Source organism: Cryptotermes secundus, unplaced genomic scaffold (genome assembly GCF_002891405.2).
Source record: "Cryptotermes secundus unplaced genomic scaffold, Csec_1.0 scaffold247, whole genome shotgun sequence".
In the NCBI taxonomy this organism is placed as follows: Eukaryota; Metazoa; Arthropoda; class Insecta; order Blattodea; family Kalotermitidae; genus Cryptotermes; species Cryptotermes secundus.
The window spans coordinates 1,445,617-1,466,959 of record NW_019740656.1 but is presented as its reverse complement, the minus strand read 5'-3'; the positions used below and the strand labels follow the sequence as shown (position 1 = coordinate 1,466,959).

The 21,343-nt window shown below is 42.4% G+C and overlaps 1 protein-coding gene across 3 annotated transcripts in view; it reads left to right on the top strand.

Moving 5' to 3' along the window:
* Positions 1–6,060: 6,060 nt before the first annotated feature.
* The window catches only part of LOC117282949, a 577,502-nt gene continuing 562,219 nt past the window's right edge, over positions 6,061–21,343 (top strand). For 2 of the 3 annotated variants that reach the window (XM_033754682.1, XM_033754681.1), the window contains exon 1: positions 7,015–7,450. In XM_033754682.1, the coding sequence (XP_033610573.1) occupies positions 7,331–7,450 (120 nt within the window). In that variant the 5' untranslated portion in view covers positions 7,015–7,330. Of the gene's footprint in view, positions 6,698–7,014; positions 7,451–21,343 lie in introns of those variants that run through there. The other variant, XM_033754680.1, reaches the window with a different exon arrangement.

Here is a 21,343-nt window from a genome sequence, read left to right as displayed (position 1 = left end):
AATTCTCGTGGCAGTATCCAAACCAGGTAAATCAGCGGTAGCGGTAAGTTACAGGCTAAACTTCTGAGGTGTCTCATTCTGTGCGCAAGCGAAAGATGTGTTCGCTTCTCCACAGCTTCCACAACGCCTCTATGGCCTACTCAGCCTCATAGCCAATGCAAAGCGGAAGAGCCTTCTCCGGGGGTAAAGAGGCCGGATCGTGAAGTTTGCTTCCAATTCTCTGTCTCTCCAAGCAAATTCCACAAGATCTTGAAGTAGGCCACAACCACTTTCTTCGACAAAAAACAAACTCCGTGATTTTAGTTCGTAAGCAAACTAAATCGTCCGAGCGATCACCGGTTGTCGGCGAAGTTAGTGCCAACTTTAACGGATAGAGGCTGTCGCGTGGTCAGCGCAACGGATTCCCACAGCCGTTAATTTCGGGTTTCTAGACCAGAGCCGCTATATCCTTGAAATAACTCCTCAGTTATCCCCGCGAGGCTGAGTGGATCCCGTTCCAGACACTACTTCTCGAATCGAACCCGGGACCTCTGGATCTGTAGGCAGGAACTCTGCTCACTAGACCACAGAGACGGACGCCGCTTCCTTCAATACCCTTCCAGTTATTTATACACTAATGATCCTGTCGCTAGACGATGTATAAAATCTGTTACATATGATTCTCAGAATAAACAGTATTAACCCCTTCAGAGCCTAGTGGTAACTATATGTACCACCCGATTTAACATACCGAAACCCTGCATACTGCGCACAGAGTGTATCTGTGTGTTCCGTACGGTTCTCACAATAAACAGTGACTGTTTTCCTAAACAGCATTAACCGGTTGGGCTTTGTAGAGGAGACGTAATGAGTTTTCTGTGAGGCACGGACTGAGTTTTATTCTTTAAAGGGTTAACCGGGCAATTTTTGTTTTGTATGATATGAGAATTGAATATGTAAATATTATACAGATAAATTTCAAGTTTTACACTATTAGAGTATGCATATTCGTATGCTTTGTATGGTGTATTGCGGGCAAATTTGCATTCGAGTTAGGAAGTGAATAAAACTGTACATATAAGGGTACACGCTTGGCTTGGTTTGTCTGAAAATTGATGGCTTGCTTCATAATATCACGTACTGATTTCAAATTGCACCTTATCTTATAGAGAACGTGACAAATTGTCTCAAGGGGCTTTTGGTTAAGTACCTCTAACCTCCTCTAAATGAGGACATTACCGCTATCACGCGCTAACTTCTCCGCTCACATCCCTTCTTTTGTCTTCACAGCCCTCCATTTTGATTTCCCATCGTAGCCTTCAACTGTCCTTACTCTCCTAATATGAAGTGTGTACACCCACCAAACATAACTAACTAACTAACTAACCAACGCCACGAATCAGAGTCCTTGTTCTGCCTGTGGGTTGCATTACGAAACTGTCGATATGTAGACTGTGTCATGGCAGGATAATTTATGAACAATGAAAGGAAAGGATTTAGAACAAAAAGGTCGTGGCTTTATCGAGGTACTATCCCGGCATTTGTCTCAAGGGACGGAGGAAAAGCAAGAAACATATGTGGCAAGATAGCCGGTATCCTGGCGGAAATTCAAACCCAGCATTACCGCTACACTAACCTGCTCGGGCACAGTCCTTCTTCGAAACTTAATTGTCCCTGAGACACTCGCGACAATTTTTGGCATTTGGTGACGTCAAGGATTTAACTGACCTTTTCATAATTTTCCGCACCCTAAAAAGTGTAGTTTGGTCTATGCTCATGCGGGTTAGTATAAAATAAGTCTTTTGGGAGAAGTTCCATTGATGTATTTTTCTATTTTGGCGTGTAGACTAGGCAACAACCGCGAAAGAATCAGCTATACAACAACCGTTACTGAGTAACGGCTTCGCACACAAGCATGTTTACACGGTAACAATTGGAAACAACAACAGAGGAACGGTGTTTATTGTGCGGACCATGTCCAGATATTATAAGGAGGACAGTTGGAGACAGTTGCCATCCGGTAAGAACGTAAGCATGGAAGGAAAGAACAGTGTTGGAATCCGTCACCAGGAAACGACTGATGAAGACATAGTAGAGTGAGAAGACTTTCTATGTGTGCTGTGGTTATGGTGATTTGTGAGGTGTGTAGAACAGTGACAGCAGTTACCCTTATCTGTATTTAGGTTCTGTAAGTGTTCAATAAATCCGATTACCAATCCAAACCCCGTCTATTGTGCAAATGAGTGACAGTATATCCATTTTTAGCACTACAAAGAAGATACAAGATGAAATTCTTGAGCGAAAACCCGCTGCTGTTTTGTACTATAGAAAGTATTTCGTTATTTAGCGCTTTGTGTCACAGCTGTTTCTATATATACCGCCTGCTTCAACATTAAAAATACCTTGCATTCTGCCCACACACCGAATTCAAAAGTTTATGATTCTCAGAATAAACAACGATTTATTCTTTAAACTGTATTGATCAGTTGGTCTCTAGTGTAGTCGCGGTGTGTTTCCTGTGAGGTACGAGCTGACTATTTAAGTGTTAAGAAGATTGAATTTTACACATTTACGACTATCAAAACGCGGTGTGACGTGATGAAGATACGACATTAATACAAACAACTAAATGATATTATTCTCATCTTTTGATTGGCAAGCCGAGGAAGCTATTCATGTTTGACCCAGTACTGACGCCTCATGACAGATGTACTGACAACTGCAGCTGGACTTCAAACAACTCCTGTTTTCTCTCCACCTGCTTCAAAGGGCTAATAAGGTTAGAATTTTTGTACAGCAGTAAAGAAAGAAGGTGTCTGTATAAATTTATTACCCGACGATGACCAGATAGAGCCGAAACATGATGTAGTAATGTAGCTACAAACACTGTTGTGGTGAGTGAGCATAGTGATAGGTTAATAAGGTTACTTTTTGTTTGGTATTGTCGGTTCCGTCTCAGAGGCTGAAACAGCCGATGCTCAAATGTTGCGAAGTATGGGCTGATGACTACAGATGTCGGGGTCGTAGCAACAAATATCCTGTTATTTTCTGCCAATCGGCACGATTTCACATAATTAAAGTGTTGGGCGGCAGGCCGTGTGATAAATGGCTTCTCAAATGGCGGTGTGCAGGAAAGGATAGACAAATTGGTATTTGCGGGACACAAGCGACTCACTTATGTTTAGAGGCTCGCTTCTTGTTATAAAGATTATTAAAGATGAAAGCAGCAGGTTCCTCCGAAACGTTGTTACTTCACGGTGTCACATCTCAGAAGACTGTGATTTTAATATTCACCGCCGTGTGAAAACGAAATCTCATGCATAAAATTACTGTTTTCTTTTTACTTTTTCAATTGTCCGGAAGTCTAGGTAATGGAGGACACGACGTTTCGGAAACTAGATCTGATTCCGTCTTCAGGTCAGAAAGGAAATCTCATGCGTGAAAAGGGGTTGTTAGTCCATAGTTAGCACACGACGTTTTGTTGGAAGTAGTGTTTGTTTGCCATAAATAGTTGAAGTATCACCATAGTATTAATGTAGAGTCTACTCTCTGTCCTTTCCTTGCAAGAAAAAAATGTTCATCAAATTATTATTTTCGCAGTTTTTCCAGTTTTCGTCGCACAGTGACGTAATTCGGGTCATCAGCAACTGCCGTCCTACCCTGTTTTGAACTCCACATTTGACCCTTTGAACCAAAGCGGCTAGTAAGCATGCCAGCTGTCGTATCATTAAAAGTACTCTGCACATTACCAGCTCGTTAATTCTAAATATACACTGTGATTCTAAATTATTGTCGGGGTTTTCGTGGTTTATAATTTTCAAACCGGAAGAACAAAATAAAAATGCTTATGGAATATGAAAGTATAACTCAAAGACTTTCATTGCTTATAGACTATATGCTGCAGAATGCTAAACAGCTTCAACATACGCGCCTTTCCTGGCGCGCAAGATGTCTAACCGATATGAAATTTCTCTCCAAGAGTTCTCCAGCTTTCGAGGCATAACTCTTTCGATTGCAGCAACAATTCTGTGCTTCAGTTCATGCAGGGAGGTCACAGGGGTCTTGTAAACAATATCCTTGACGTGTCCCCAGAGGAAGATATCAAGCAGCATTATATCGGGTGAGCGTGGAGACCACGGAATTGATCCGTCACGTCCAATTCGGCGCCGAGGAAAATTCATGTCAAAAAATTCATATCCATTTCATATTCCGTAAGCAGTTTTATTTTTATTTCAGGTTTGACAATTATAGGCCATGGAAACCCCGATAATAATTTAGAATCATAATGTATTTCAAATGCTAATCTCAATTAAAAGCGACTCTTTCCTTATTTCTCATAAGCGGTTTGGTCTCTGTAATGTAAAGTCAGTGGTTTCCTCTGAGATAAGAATAATATTTCAATATTCAGAAGATATTTGTGCATCCACTAACTACAAACATACACGTATTACTTACTTACTTACTTACTCATGGAGCTGAGCCCTTCTTGAGGAGCCGCCAATTCTGCAGCTACTCAAGAATTTCCCAGCCTTTTATGGAACCCGAAGGTTCATCGCCGTGTTCGCAAGAGCCCTCCGCTGGTCCCTATCCTGAGCCTGATCTATTCAATCCGTACCATCCCATCCTATCTCTCTAAGATCCATTCTAATATTGTTCACCCACCTACGCCTTGGTCTTCCCAGTGGTCTCTTTTCTTCTGGCTTTCCCACCAATACCCTACATGCATTCCTCGTACAAACATACACGTATAGATGTCTAAAACATGAACATTCACCCTAACCAGCCAGTAAGGGAGCTGGGTGTGGAACCTATCGATCAAATCTCGGTTCATACACATAAGAAACCACGGGATATAACTCTGCAACGATAAAGACGATAAGGCATAGAGTACCCATGGTGGAAAGAAGGAGCATAAGGACAAAGAAAAGAAACGAACGCTGGAAAAAGAGAGGAAAACAAATAAATAAACAACATTAAAGAAAGACTTGAAAGGATTCTGACGATGATGTATACTGTACCTCTTTTGGCTAATTTTGGACTTCATCCATCGTCTCGTATGTAAAAGACAAAAGACCACGGCGTTTCAGAGACTGGCCCAGTGATTGAGACTAGCTCTTTCTAACGGGCCCAACTGAGTAGGTTTATCCTTCCCTACCCACCTGAAGACGGAGACAGATCCAGTCCCCGAAACGTCGTGGTCTTTTGTCTTTTACATACCAGACTACGGATGAAGTCCAAAACAAGCCAAAATAGGCACAACATTAAAGAAGATGCGCAGTAGTCTTCTGCGCAAACCTATACTTTTAAGCCTATTAGCATGCGCGCTATGATGGAAGAAGATGACAAAATGACACAAATAAGTAAATACCAATATTCGCATCTCTATACTGGAAAAAGGAAACAGGGAAAGCCGTTCATGTTGGGTCCAGTTTCGACATTTCTTTGCGGTTGTGCTGACAACCGCAGTTAGATTGCTGTCTTTGTTGTGCTTCAGACGCTTAAGACCGTCTGTATATTCTGGTTAGTTATAAATACTAAGGCTAATGAGTCATACACAGGAACTTGGGAAAAAACTGGATTTTCCGGTAACTTGCGTAGAAATTTCAATCCGGAAAGAAGGAGGGAAACATATTCTCTCACGATTTCTAAAAGTAACATTAAGATCTGTTTTGTTATAATACTTCAACATAAATTGTAGTCCATCTTATATTTAATTTATGTAACTTCAATAATTTGGACAGCTCGGATAGCTCAGTCCGCATAGCTACGGGCCATGAGCTGGAAGGCCTTGGTTTGATTCCGGGCAGGGTCAAGATTTTTCTCTACTCCACAGTGTCCAGATCTGCTCTGGGGTTCACCCAACTTCCTATACAGTGGGTAACGTGGACAGCTTCTCTGAGAGTAAAGCGGAAGGGGCGTGAAGCTAACCACTAGCCTCCATCTAGTGCCGAGGTCAAAAACGATTCATTTATATTTTCACTCATTTGTACACCTTCATGGCAGGCTGCTTAATTAATTGAGTACAGGAACAACTACACTTCAATTTTAATCTCAATATACATCTTGAAATTTTAGTAACAATTTCCCTCGCGTAAGTTATTTGCCGTTCAGAAGGTGGGACTGAGAGTAATCGCTGTTATGGAACATCGCTCCCTCTCTGTCTTGCATTGTCACAGATTACGAATGTAGTTCACCTACTGCACGCTAGGACTTTTTATGGATGCGCTTGCAGTGTCATGACATGGCTGATCGGTCCGAAAACTTTGTCACTCGGTTGAACTTAAAAGTTTCATAAACCATGGTTATAATTTAGCATCGTCAAGTTTAATACGTGTATTGTACTGTACAATATATAACCAGGCTCATATTTCGATCAGAGTCTTATCAATAAGGTTTATTTCCAGAGATTCAATCACAGGTAAATTAAATGTTTTCTGAAAGAACATAAACATGCCGGAACCTGAGTGTCATTTGTCAGAGCGAAAGGGTGGGGGAGAAGTGTCTTTCCCTCCACAGTCTGTTATCGTGTGCTCGTGTGTTACGCGCCGTTTGTGTTGTAAAGAATCCATTTTCATCTGCATGGAAAAATAGTTTTCTTCTTTTTTATCTTCGTGGTGTGTCTGTGTCGTTACTTATTACATAGAATATAAGAGTGTTGTAACGAATATATGTAGTGTCATCGATGAAATGCTTTTTGTTTTATTCGATAGTAGAGCAGGTATGGACATGCAATGCCTAATGGCGGTTATAGCTGTTTGTTATTTGTGCAGTGGGGGAAGTGCTGTTGTCTCACGTCCCGCATAATACTGTAAATGTAATTTACAGACATATACATTATCTCAGTAATGTGAATTTATTTAAAAATTTTAAGAAGTCGTTGGTTGAGGCACTATGCTACAAGCCGGAAGGTCGCGGGATCGAATCCCGATCAGGCCGGCGCGAAAGGCTGACATCCTCACCGCTATCTGTAAGCCGATTGTTTAGAAAATGTGGGAGCCTCATCATCTCACAATCCTATGGGCCTCCACGGCCTGTTACAGGGATACCTTTACTTACTTTTTTTTTTTACTTTACAGACTTCATTGTTATGATGAAATGAAGAATATTCGAATGGGACTGAAGGAAGTAACTGTGTTTTTTTGAGAGGATGTTGTAAAGGTGTCACATGGGAGATCGTAAGCAGAGGTAGAAGGGTTATATTAAATTTGATGGTAGGGGACTGTGAATCGTGCCCAATAGTAGCATTTCTTAATGGCATTTAAAATTAAGACTGTTGACAGGCAATTAGATAATTATTTCAGGTGTTAGTGCTAAAGAAGTGATTGCTGGTGTTCGAGTGTTTCGAAATTTAATGCGTTGTGTAATTGCATGGAAAGTGGCGTGTGAAAGTGCAAGACATTACAGATTGTTCAACAGACGTGTAGTGTACAATGGAAAACGGCACAAACAGGAAGCTGATGGAAACAGGCAGGTACAGTCAGAAGTTACAAATATGAATAAACTTGTTGTTTGTTGTGACAGTCACTAGATCTAATTCTTGAATATAGAATATTGCGTATGTAGAAATACCTGGACATATAATTGGAAAATATGGCAAAATATAATCCTGTTTAAAGAACATTGGATGGGTGACATCGAGTATACAGGTATAAGTTTACAGATGTTTGGAGGAACATAACTGCCTTCAATTTTAATCTTCGATTCTGAAGTTTCATGCTGAATATTTCTTCGAAATATCTGTGAACTTTCTACAAGACTAAACCACGTTACATCTCAGAAGGCAGAGTACAAACCTTATATATCAGTGATCATAATTAATAATATCGAGATTATAAAAAGTGTTGTTTCATCATTGAGTTGTTTAGTGATTCGCTTCAACTGGGTACTAGATATATCATGTGACGTCAAATTAGAGGATAATTAAGATTAAAATGTTCTGACAATAATATAAAAACTCCGTGGTCTGTAGTCCGCAAGTGAACTATACCGACCGAGTGACCGCCGCTTGTCGACGAAGTTAGTGCCAACTTTAACGGATAGAGGGTGTCGCGTGGTCAGCGCAACGAATCCCCACGGCCGTTAATCTCGGTTTTTAGACCGGAGGCGCTATTTCCTTGAAAAAGCTCGTCAATTATCCTCACGAGGCTGAGTGGCACTACTTCTCAGAAAATCTGGTAGCCGGGAATCGAACCCGGGACCTCTGGATCTGTAGGCAGGAACTCTGACTACTAGACCACCTAACAATAATATATTAATAAAATTATTGCTTCTTTGGACATCATTTGTCATCGTCTTTTAGGTCCGGTGATACGGACTAGCCCAATCGATTGGGCCCAACTCAGTTAGCTTTTACCTGAGAACGGAGACCGAAATAGAGTTCCCGAAACTTTGTTTTTTAAACAAAAGAGAAACGAATAAAGGAGCAGCAGAGAGCTCTCGTATGCGAGGATAACCAACATATAACTGGTTACCTAGTGTTTGTACTTGTCTTTACAGAGTTATATGTCCTGCGATTGGACAGGTCTCGTACATCACAACAACAAGGCGTTCAATGGGGTACAATCTAGCATATCTGTGTAAAACAATTCAACAGTACTTTCTTACATACTTACATACTTACTCATGGAGCTGAGCCCTTCTTGAGGACCCGCCAAATATTGAAGAACTACCCAGTAATTTATGGAATCAGAAGGTTCATTACCATGTTCATAAGAACCCTCCACTGGTCCCTATCTTGAGCCAGCTCAATCAAATTTATAGTATCCCATCCCATCTCTCTAAGATCCATATTAATATTGTTCACACACCTACGCCTTGGTCTTCCCAGTGGTCTCTTTCCTTCTGGCTTTCCCACCAATATCCTGTATGCATTCCTCTGCTCCCCCATTCGTGCTACATGCCCTATACATGTTAACCTTCTTGACTTGTTCGTCCTAATTATACTTTGCGAAGAGTACAAGTTATGGACCTCATCTTTATGCAGTTTTCTCCAGCTCCTGTCAACAATAAAAAAATTAAAATTTTCCCTGTGCTTAACTAGTGAAGCACTATGCTATGAAGACGTATGGGGAAGTGGAGGAATAGCTGTAACATTCTTGACCTCGTCACTAGATGGAGTTGACTGGTCAGATTCACGCCCCTGCCCCCACACCCCCGAGGAAAGAACCACGGTACACATTGTATAGGAGGTTGGGTGTGCCCCAGAGTCGTGCTGGACGCTGTGGATAAGAAAAAAATCTTGCACTACCGGGAATGGAACTCGGGTCCTCCAGCCCATAACCCGTCGCTATGCTGACCGGGTTATGCCGACTCTAATCGACAAATGTGTTGTTTATTATTATTATAATGCCGACGGCAAAGTGCAGGGCGTCCAGATTTAAGGAGCAGGGCCCAAGGCGTCGGGCCTCACCATTCCTTCACTTATGCCCCTGTCTCTGTGTGTGAGTGCCCTTATAACAGTATGACTCACGGTAGCCTGGGAGCTTGCATGCAGAAGCCCAACACCTCTTGTTCTATCCTCTGGAATGTAACGCCGTGTAGTCCGTTCAAAGGCAACCGACGTTTCGAAAGAACATATTTCCACCTTCAGGATCGAAGAATAGGCCAAGCAAGAAACCACCACAAAAGAGGGTGACATGCAGAGATCCCAAATCCTACATACCAAAAGGATGCTTGGTTCGAATCTTCTGCTTAGTAAAATATTACGTATGCTATATAGAACATAGCACGAGTATATATACAAGTAGAATATACAAGCCCAAATAAATTAATACACATAAAGCATTTTAGACGGAAATCAGTAAATAAATATTTGCATATGTGTCAACAAAAGGCTCGGGAAATCAGCCGTTTCATTGTTGAATAAAAACCATCGTTTCGGAGAGCTGTTATTGCTACATTATCAGGTTCGTAGCGAGAACTTTAGTTTCGTTGCAGAGCTTCTGGCTTTCATTCAGGTGGTATTAGGTTCGAATCTCTACCGAGATACCTGAACTCTGGTTATCATAACTGATGTTTATCGTGATTTTTCTCAGTTCATCTGTTAAAACACTGCTATAGTATCTTAATTATTTCACGACCACTTCCTTTGGAAGTCGTTTCCAATTCATTATTCACGAATCATTCTAATTTTCGACGCTATGTGGACTCGCTACTGGCGTGTATCAGGAGGGGTCTGTCAGTCGTGTTGGGCTCCAACGATGATACAATTCGTTGGCGGTAATATATGTATATATATATCGCATCATGCCTCTCTTCATATTTCCATCTGGTGTATATAAAAAGGCAAAAATTAAAGTAGAGTCCTAAATGCTCTAGTTTTTCCTGTTGCTCTGTCTGAATGTGTAACTTGGACTCTCACTTTACGGGAAGACGGTGTTTGAGAGCAGGGTGCTGAGGGGGGACGGGAGCAATAGGAGGCTGGAGAATTATAATTTGTGCCCCACGCAAAATATTATTGTATTGATTTAATAGAGGATAATGAGATGGAAGGGACATGTGACAAAACTGTTACAGAATTGCGTACAAATTTCTGGCACGAAAATGTGAAAAAGTAAACGACGTGTAAACCTATTCTCTTTGTATAGTTTCTAAATAAAGGCTCTACAGTGATATTTATATTTATTCATTTTCATCAGCACTACTCATATGATTATATTTGTTATTTACGTTTGTTCTGAGTTCTTTTTTTGTCGTTTAGGGCTGCCGTATGCTTCACTAATCCGGATTACCCCCCTCCATTAATCCGGATTAACGAGGGTTTACTGTATGTCTGTGCCCTTGGTTCCCCACATTGGCCCTTGTGATAGTAGAAAGTAGAGCATGCCTCCAAAACGTTATATTAGCACGACAGACCGCCCGACAAGTTCTGGGTGATGGCTGGCTTCGCATTTTAGTTGTTCGACTCTTTCGTACCGGTTGTCCTCAGGCACTTTCCTCCAAGAGTGAATAAGAGACAGTCATCTGCTACTCTTGGAAGCATCCTTGTTTTTGCAGACATCATCTGGTGAGTCTTATTGTAAATCCATTAAAAGCGGTCTCTTAAAGTGGCGGAGAACTTGCTCCATAATGTCGCAGCACAGAGGAGAGGCTCCATTCCAACCAACACTTCGATTTAACTTTGCGCGCTGGTCTTCATAAATGCAAGAATGGTATACAGGCGCCTCGCAAGAAGCCACCAGGTCGCTAGATTATCTACCTATCCTAGGTTCACATATTCTTTCCGAATATTTTCGATAATATCAGAGATTAAAATATCATCATTATGATCACTGAGATGGCAGGTCTAGCGGTAACGGACTAGACTTTTATTAGGGTGACTCTCCGTTTGAATCTCGGCGGGTGCGCCAACTAACCTCAGTTTTCTTGTATGGTATTCATCGCTCCCTCCCTCCTGGCAATGCTAGGATAGTACACGGTGCAGAGAATGGCAGTTTCCTTCCACATCTTTTTCTATTCATTATCCACATATCAGGGGGCACGCGGTAGCGTAGTTGGTTCAGGCACTAAGCTACAAGCCGGAAGGTCGCGTTTTTAAGTCCCCATGAGGTCATTGGATTTATTTTCAATTGACCTAATCTTTCCAGCCGCGCTATGGCCCTGGAGCCAACTCAGCCTCTAACAGAAATGAGTACCAGGAATTAATTAAATAATTTTCCTGAGGGTAAAGGGCGGCCGGCGCGTAAGGCTGACAAACTTACTGCCATCTGTGAGCCGATTGTCTAGAGAAAATGTGGGAACCTCGACGTCTCACAACCCTATGGACCTCCACGGTCTGTTACAGGGATAACTTTACTTTTCTTTAATCCACATATCATCCTATCATTCTACGCTACGTAACCTGAACTGCTAGCAGCATCGTTAAATGAATCAAAATCATCATCATCAATATCCTCCTCCTCCTCACCATCACCACCATCATCATCAGGATTGCTTGTTCCCAAACCCATTAAATATATGAAACAATAATTTTAAATTCTGTTCTATGTACTTGTTAATGGCCGGGATAGTTCATCCGGTAAAGCGACAGGCTACGGGCTGGAAGGCCACAGCTCGATTCCCGGCAGAGGCAAGAAATGTTTCTGTTTTTTCACAGCGTTCAGACAGGTTTTGGGGCCCATCCAACGAAATATGTAATATGTGCGAAAGGTTCTTCCCCAGTGAGTGAAGCGGTCGTGGCGTGAAGGTGACTATTCACATATATCTAGATGAAGAATGCGTGGAGTTACATCTCCACAACTCCGCACGTCTTAATTTAGATGTGCTTAATGAGGTACAAAGATTATTTTAGCTTTACATTAACTGTTGAAAGGTGGCCCCAAAGGAGGGCGAGTAGACGGTAATATAAATATGACCGTATAAATGTCACGTGCCCGAAATTTCGACTTTTACAAAAATTGTTATACTTGACTGCATGTGACATCTGCCGTAACGTCACCTGACCAACATAGCCTATACTCATTGCGATGGTATTTGTCCTGCGCATTTGAAGTCCCCAGGCACGAAAGCTCAATCCTGATAACCTGAAATGGTGGCATGGCACTGTAGGAATTTAGACTGGCACCTCTAGGTTTATGGGCACGCGATAGCACAGTTGGTTGAGGCACTCTGCTACAAGCCGGAAGGTCGCGGTTTCGATTCGTGTGGAGGTCATTGCTTTCTTTATTTGCCTTAATCCTTCCAGCAGTACCATGGCCCTGGGGTCGACTCAGCCTCTAACAGACATGAGCACCAGGAATCTTCCTGGGGATAAAGGGCGGGCGGCCGGCGCGTAAGGCTGAAAACCTCACCGCCATCTCTGAACCGATTGTCTACAGAAAATGTGGGAGCCTCGACGTCTCACAACCCTATGGGTCTCCACAGCCTGTTACAGGGATAGTTTTACCATTTTTGCCTGTAGGAATAAGATGGTTTCTAAGATTCATATCTTTTTTGTGACTTATTTACCGTCGCTGTCCTTTCAAATGACATGGAGGTAGACGAACTAAGAATTTTAAAGGAACCAATTGTAACATAATAGAGGTACTGCCGCTGCACTTGCCAGGGCACCTGATCACAAAAACAATAACCTAATCTCCATATCGGGTGTCCTGATCAAGATCTGAACAGAGGTCCTCTCGAATACATATATACTGCGGTAATGCTACACGAAATTAATGTCGTGAGAATGTTTACTGGATTGAACTGGCTTGGGATTGTAAGATTTGAGGTTTTGACGGCGGTGACTATGAAGAAAGTNCAGTCTTCTGGGATGTGACACCGTGTAGATGTGGTGTTAACCGACGTTTCGGAGGAACGTATCGCCTCCATCTTCAGGGTAGAAGGAAAAATAAGAACATCCGCAAGCGACGAGACAGTGAGAACAGATGGAAGCTTTTCCTTCTACCCTGAAGATGGAGGCGATACGTTCCTCCGAAACGTCGGTTAACACCACATCTACACGGTGTCACATCCCAGAAGACTGCTTTCTTTTTGGCTTAGGATTATTTTCGGTGATAAGGTCTGTGTTAGTGTTGTTGAACTTTCGGTTTGGTTTCTGTTGTTTTCGTAGATTCTGTTCACGGTAAGTTTGTTTGAGGGCAAAGTTCGAGAGATTCATGTATAATTGCTTCTTATGTCTGTAATGGATACAGTACATGACGAGTATGCCACTTCCCTCTAGTTGCTTGCTCCCTAAGAGACGAGCCCGTCGCTTATTCATGTTCGTCCAACGCAAATACGTGGCAGAGTGTAATAGGCAAACAGCCCTACAATATTTGTATGTAAGGAATAATTCTGAAGAAACTTTAATACCCATTTAGCGCATGATGTAATTCTCTGAGGGTCACGTACCGATGAGTCACCATTTTCTCTTTCAACAGGAGAGGTATCGATTGTTGTATCACAACAATTAGTCATTTATTTTAATTTGTACTACCGTAACACCCGTTGAGAATTCAACGGAAGTCTCATTTGTTATATAAGTTTTCGTACCATTAATTTCACTTGCTTTCACCCATGTTCTTGTCCAGTTCTGTGTGTAATCGAATGGTAAGTCGAGGTCGACGTTTAATGCCATCTCCCACGAATAACACTACAAATAGTCATGACTAAATCGTCTCTTAAATGTGGTTATACTATAGTTAATATAGCCGTATCAGAATATTATTAGTACTCACAGAATTGACACAATACACTGAAACAAAACTACCTAGGCTTTCATCACCGAATAAGTTACATTTATGGACCGTGTTGACACTCGACAGTTCGTTGCCAAGGTAACCTGAAATTATGACAACTAAGAACCTCTTTCTCATGCAACTTGCTTTCACAAAAATATGTCACACTTTTCATGTATTGAAATTATATATTTATCCGGACCGTGACTGTAGTGGATTGTCAAATCTCTGAGGTGAAGTGGCTCCATGATACTTTGAAGGACGGTGGTTATCATATTTAGCACCCGACATACTCGTACTGTTTTCCAAAATTCTGTTAAAGCGAAATAACATATTTCACACTGAAACCTTCAATTAAAGACTCTCTTCGATTTGTGGAGGCGGTGTATCTCGGTTAGTATATCGAATAGGGGACCACCTGGACGCCCGAAGAATCGGGGTTCGATTCACAGCGGGGGCAAGAAACTCCTCACTTCTCGACAACGCCCCGACCGGCTCTGGTGTTCACTCAGCCTTCTATTCAGTGGGCGCCGGGGGTAAAGCGGTCGAACGTAAAGCTGACCACTCACTTCCATCTAGTATCGAGCTGAAGAATGTCTCCGTGTCGTGGAGCTTAATTAACTAGGCACAAGGACAACTTTACGTTTTACCTCCGCTGATAGCAGAGCTCGATAAGGGAGGAACAGACCGAGGGTGTTGAGGAGAACATTTGGCCCGAAGGGAGATGAAGTGACGGGAGGTTGGAGAAAACTGCATAATGAGGAGCTTCATAACTTGTACTCTTCTCCAAGTATAATTAGAATGTTCAAGTCAAGGAGGATGAGCTGGGCAAGGCATATAGCACGAATGGAGAAGAGGAATGCGTATAGGATATTGGTGGGAAAGCCAGAAGAAAAGAGACCACTGGGAAGACCAAGGCGTAGGTGGGTGGACAATATTAAAATGGATCTTAGGGAGATAGGATGGTATTGATTGGATTGATCTGGCTCAGGATAGGGACCAGTGGAGGGCTCTTGTGAACAGGGTAAAGAACCTTCGGGTTCCATAAAATGCTGGGAAATTCTTGAGTAGCTGCAGAATTGGTAGCTCCTCCAGAAGGGCTCAGCAGATAGCAGAGCACGAGATTTCATCAGGACGGGTCCTTCCCGGGTCTCCTGTTTAAATTCTGCGTGCTGGCGGGGCTGGCGGACAAATTGATGTAAGGAAGATGAAAGAGAACCCGACCCCTGCACTGGCGGTCGGGATTGCTATTGATGGAAGCAGTATTAGCTAATTGGCACGTGTCAGCTAAATGATTGTGCCCCTCACATTTTGCCTGTCTTCTCCTTTTTTAACTCGAGTCGCGCTGCGTGTCTGTGGTTCAGAAGGCCATGAAAAGAGGCTAGTAACTTGCTTTTGATAGCTACCGTGTTTGCGTATGAAGTTCGAGGCATAAGAAATTCTGTAGTTGTGTTTGCTCTTGAGGAATTGGCGCTTTTTATTCTTATTATCCTTCATATCTTCTGACTGGTTGGTGTTGTGATTATTTTTCTAACTTATTATTTGCTAATACTTGAGACGTACGAGTACACAGAGAATAATCTCGGGAACATATAATACAAGGCTCTGTAAATATCTTTTTTGGAGGTTCCTTTGAAATGGACGGCGCTGGAATATCCTCAACTTTTTTTTCAACTATGTAACCTAAAATAAACACACAGAGACGTATCTTTATCTTAAGATGAGATGTACAAGTAATTGAGAGAAATCTGGACGAAACTAACTGAAAGATTTCGTCAGTGGACAGGTCTCTAAACTGATTAATGCTTAGATCAAATAATTAATGGAAGTAAATACCTAATAGCCGGTCACGGTAGCCGAGCGGTCTAAGGCATGTACTGTCCTCGCTCGCTCGGAAGCCGGGATCGTGGGTTCAGATCCCACTCAGGGCATGGATGTTTAGTTTGTGTGTGTGTGCGTTTTTCTGTGTTTGTGTACAGGTAGAGGCCTTGCGACGAGCTGATCACCCGCCCAAGGAGTCCTACCGAATGTGTAAGCTCTAGAAAAACCGAAGTGAACGGAGAAGTTCATGGAGGTAGGCCTAGGTCCGCTGGGGCTGTAGTGCCAAGGGGGGGGGAACCTAATATTGTGTATATGAGATCTCACAGTGGTGACTAAAAACAATGACGACTTCTAGAATGTGACGTCATGTAGTTAATCGTTGTTTCGGTGGAAATTACTGCCTCCATCTTCAGGGTGAAAAGCTAAGTAGTTTATAGCAAGAAGGAAGATCCTTGCTGATTACTTAACTTACTGTTACATCCTGATGACGTAGGTAGTACGTCCCTTCGAAGTTTCTGTGAATTACCGGACTACACAGCGGCATATCCCAGAAGATATTACTTTTCAGAGGCACTAAAATTCGCCAGATATGTTACGATACCTTGCGTTATCTTAAAATGCTCACTTTAGTAATATTCACGTTAGTTCTTGAAGTTTACATTTACGTAACGCCTATTAAAATTGTTCAAGCCGTCCGTCTATACATATGAAACAACAAAAAAAACTAAACGGATTTTTATGAATTCTGTCCTTTATACGGGTCACCTTATGACAGGGTCAGTGCCTAGTCTATATTGGGTCTGTTTGTAAGATGATAGATGAGTGACAAATTGGGAACGATTTAGAAGGAAGCGGTCGTAGCGTATTCGAAGCAGTATTCCAGAATTTACCTGGAGGGACTGAATAAAACCACTATAAGTAAGGGTCTGGATAGTCTGTGCCCTGGCCAAGAATAAAAACGAATACCTCCTTAGTACATACGAGTATCTACAAGAGACCGCTATGCTAAACTCGATTTCAACTGAAATATAATAACACGGTGCACTAAGAGTGACATAATCTGTAGGGATTTGTGGCAAAAATGGGCGCTGCAACACCGACTGTTCATTCTCTGCTCCCATTCGTAACTACTTGCATTCGAACATTGTGACAGTAAACCTTATCCGTCTGTGCTTGTGACGTGGACAAATGCCGAGTGCTATGGCGCAGGAGGGCTCAAGTTTCACGCGACGCAGCTCTTAGATTTGTGTAAATACGAGGACGTGCTCAGGGAACTTAAGAGTACGGCGTTCTGCAAAATCATTTGATTGCTTGTGCGCCTGCGTAATATGATACGTAAACCGTGATTACCATTCGACGCCAAACATTTTCTGTCGCGATGATTGTGTTCTTAAAAAGAATCGAGGTTCCTGCTTCCAGTAGCTGGTTTCACTTTCCTGTATCCAAAATGAAACGTAGATATACGTTCCGAATTAGACATGTTTATTGTAATTGAAAGAATAGAAAGCTAAAAAGAAAACTGGCATGAACGTATTTTAACAATTGTAATAGCCAAAGGCGTAGGTGGGTGGACAATAGTAAAATGGAACTTAGATAGGATTGGATTGATGTGGCTCAGGATAGGGACCACTGGAAGGCTCTTGTGAACACGGCAATGAACGTTCGGATTCCATAAAATGCTGGGAAGTTCTTCAGTAGCTGCTCCTCCAGAAGGGCTCAACAGACAGACTGCTCCCCACCAAGATTACTGGATTATAAACAGATTATGTCGAAATATCGGCCTTACTCGTAGCTGGATGGAATGATGAGTTTTCTTGAAGCCGGAACAGTCAAATAGGCCTATAATCTTGAAGTGAAATAAGTTTTAAGTATTCTGTGTTGTAACACTGTGTGACTTTGTGGGCTCATACCGACGTTTCAGAGGAAACCTCCATTTCAGGGCAGATGTTACGTAAGTTCAGGAATAGATTTGGTTATATAGGCATGGTCTTTCTCTCACCCTTTTTGCTCTTTTATTCTCTCTCTCATACTTTGTATCCTTTTCTTTCTATACTTGTTTCTTCTTTTCATTAGCTCCTCTCTTCTCCCTTCCCTTTCTCGTTTCTTTCCTCCCTTCTTTATTTTCGTCATTCTCTTTTGCTTTATTTCTTACCTGCTCCTTCTTCATTTCTGGCGTTCTTACATTCTTTCTTTCCATCCTTCCTTCCTTCCTCTTTTCTTTCTGTCCTTCTTTCTCTTCAATCTTCTTCCCTTATTTCATTGTTTTTTATTTCTCCTTCCCCAGTTGTTTCGTTGTTCCCCCCTTCCCTTCATCAGCTCCTTTCTTTTCTTTTCTTCTTTGTGTTCTCTCTTCTTTTCATATCTCATTCCTTATTTCCGTCCGTTGTTTATAGCGTAGTCGGTATAGGGACCGGATATGGTCTAGATGGCCGAGGGGTCGGAGTTCGAGCCCTTCTGGGGGCGAGATTCTTCTCCTCTCCACGTCACCCAGATCGCTTCTGAAGCCCATCCGCCCTCTTATTCAATTGGCACAGGGGGCTCTATCCCCGGCGGTAAAGCTTCAGGGGCGTGAAGCTGACCACTCGCTTCAAACTAGTGCCGATCTCAAGAATATGTGGATCTATACAGCCACTCCTCACCCACCTTCACTTCGTGTTCCCTGCATATGCCTCGATATGCTTCTCTCTGGACAGCAATCCGAACAACGCCGCAGCAATGTTTGCTTCTGACTGCCACCGGCCACTGTAGCCTCTTCATTAGGTCCAAGTGCACCTGCAGCTTATTGTGCAAACATTCACCCATATTTACAGAAAGCAGTGATGGAGTCCAGACTTTCCGGCATTCACGCGTTCACGTTCTGCTAAACACTGTACTCCGATGTAAGAGTTGAGGTTTTCACGGCGGTGACTATGAAGAAAGCACTCTTCTGGGATATGGCGCCCTGTAGATGTAGTGTTAACAGGCGTTTCGGAGGAACGTATGGCCTCCATCTTCAGGGTAGAAGAAAAAATTTCCCATGTAGCCCCTCTCCTTTCTCCTCCTATTATACAGCTGGGTTTGTTCTCGACATTAATCTATTAGCATCTGCTCACGCTGGTTCTTCGCTTGCTGATTTTGTTCTCTTTCCTTCTATCCTAAAGATGGAGGCAATACGTTCCTCCAAAACGTCGGTTAACACAACATCTACACGGCACCATATCCCAGAATACTACTCTCTTCACTGTACTCCAATGTTGCCAACTTAATCAGAATTTCTTTATAAAGCCTTTATTCTCTTGACCAAAAGATTAATCAGTTCTTCAGAGATTTGAGGTGTTCTCTTCAGGTGGCTCATTAATCAACGTTTCGGGGGAAACCTGTTGTCTCCATATTCGGGTTAGATGGCTTCTGTCTGAAGATAGAGTCAACAGATTCCTGTGAAATGTTGGCTAGTAATTTATCAGGTTACGTACCATCTTATTCCAGAGGAGACTGCTCTTCATAGTTACTGCCGTGAGAGCCTCACGAGTCTCCGCTGGCGGTCGCTATTGCATACTGACTTGCCGAAAGTCTGAACTCCTAATAAAATACCCCACATCGCTATATATTTACAGGAATCAAAGTCTGATTATGTTTGGTTAATAATCTGCCAGTTCTCTATTCAAACACTTTATTTTTGTTTTCTTTTAAGTTTAAAATACCGCCCGACATATGACTTGCATTTGATAGCCGGGTTTCCTGTGTATATAATTTTGACGTAGGCACTTTCAAACATCTTCACTGACCAAACAGATGTTGTGTATCGTCCCCACTTGTCCTCCGATACTTAAAAAAAAAACACGAATTTGCCGACAGATGACTCTGTAATTGCGGTAATAAGAAAGTACCGTTTAAGCAGCATGAAACGAAAGATATATCTCTGCGTGGCAAATACGTCACGATCGCGTCATCAGAGAGAGAGAGGAGAAGATCAGGAGGAAACAATTTCTACACAAGAATTATTTTCTGATGCCTACTGTACAGGGAAGGGGAATGCATACAGGATATTGGTGGGAAAGCCAGAAGGAAAGAGCCTACTGGGAAGACCAAGGCGTAGGTGGATCTTAGAGAGATAGGTTGGGATGGTATGGATTGGATACATCTGGCTCAGGATAGGGACCAGTGGAGGGCTCTTGTGAACACGGTAATGAACCTTCGGGTTCCACAAAATGCTGGGAAATTCTTGACTTGCTGCAGATTTGGCTTCTCCTCAAGAAGGGCTCAGCTCCATAAGTAAGTACTATGCAGTTCATAACCTGTGGAACACTGATACGTACCACGTTACGTTATCTGCTTAGGTGGATAGGCGCGTACCCATCTGGGATATTATCTCTATAATTAGACACATATCTCTCCTAGATATTCAGCTGTACCTGCTAATCTGGGATATTACACGCTGGAGCGTTACTGCAACTTTCGTATTTATTTTCGAATGGCATGGTGCTTGAGCAGGGCATGTGGCATGAATGGAGGAGACTACTACATATAGGATATTGGTGGGAAAGCCAGAAGTAAAGAGACCACTGTGAAAACCAAGTCGTAGGTGGGTGGACAATATTAAAATGGATTTTAGAGAGATATGATGGGATGGTATGGATTGGATTGATCTGGGTCAGGGTAGGGACCAGTGGAGGACTCTTGTGAACACGGTAATGAACCTTCGGGTTCCATAAAATGCTGGGAAATTCTTGAGTAGCTGCAGAATTGGCGGCTCCTCCAGAAGAGCTGAGCTCCAGGATAAATAAGTAAGTAAGTAAGTAAGTAATGGTGCTTGAGCACAGGGGAGATGTTAATTGTATAAGTTACATGACGTCGAATGATTGGAAATCGGAGGAAAATGTAAGAAAATGATATTAATTTTTTTAAAGGTAATATTGTCATCTGACAGAGTGACTGTCGACGGGGTTTGGATCGGTAATCGGATAAAATGAACTTTTACAACTCATAACTACATGCAAGGTTTATGCTCTCGCTGTTCTACACACTTCACACATCATTATAGGGCACTCTAGGTTTTCTCAGTGTGTTACAGTCTTTACTAGCCGTTGCTTGGTAGCGGCTTTCAACGGCGGACTTTCAGCTTCTTATGGGTTCCCGAACTGTCTTCGCCCTCAGCTACCAGCTTCTAACAACAACAGCTCACAACTGAACACCAGCGGTTGTCTAATTCACTAACTCACATACCAACCAACAAATTCTCTCCAGCTTCTTGCTTGTTCTGCTTTTAACAGCTCTTCGCGGACCGCACAGAAAACACCATTCTTCTCTTGCTGTGCAATTATTACATTTTTGGCTGTTGGGGTGCCTACGCAATCGCTACTCAGCCACTGTCTAGCAACGGTCGTTGTTTTGTACAGCCATTACTTAGC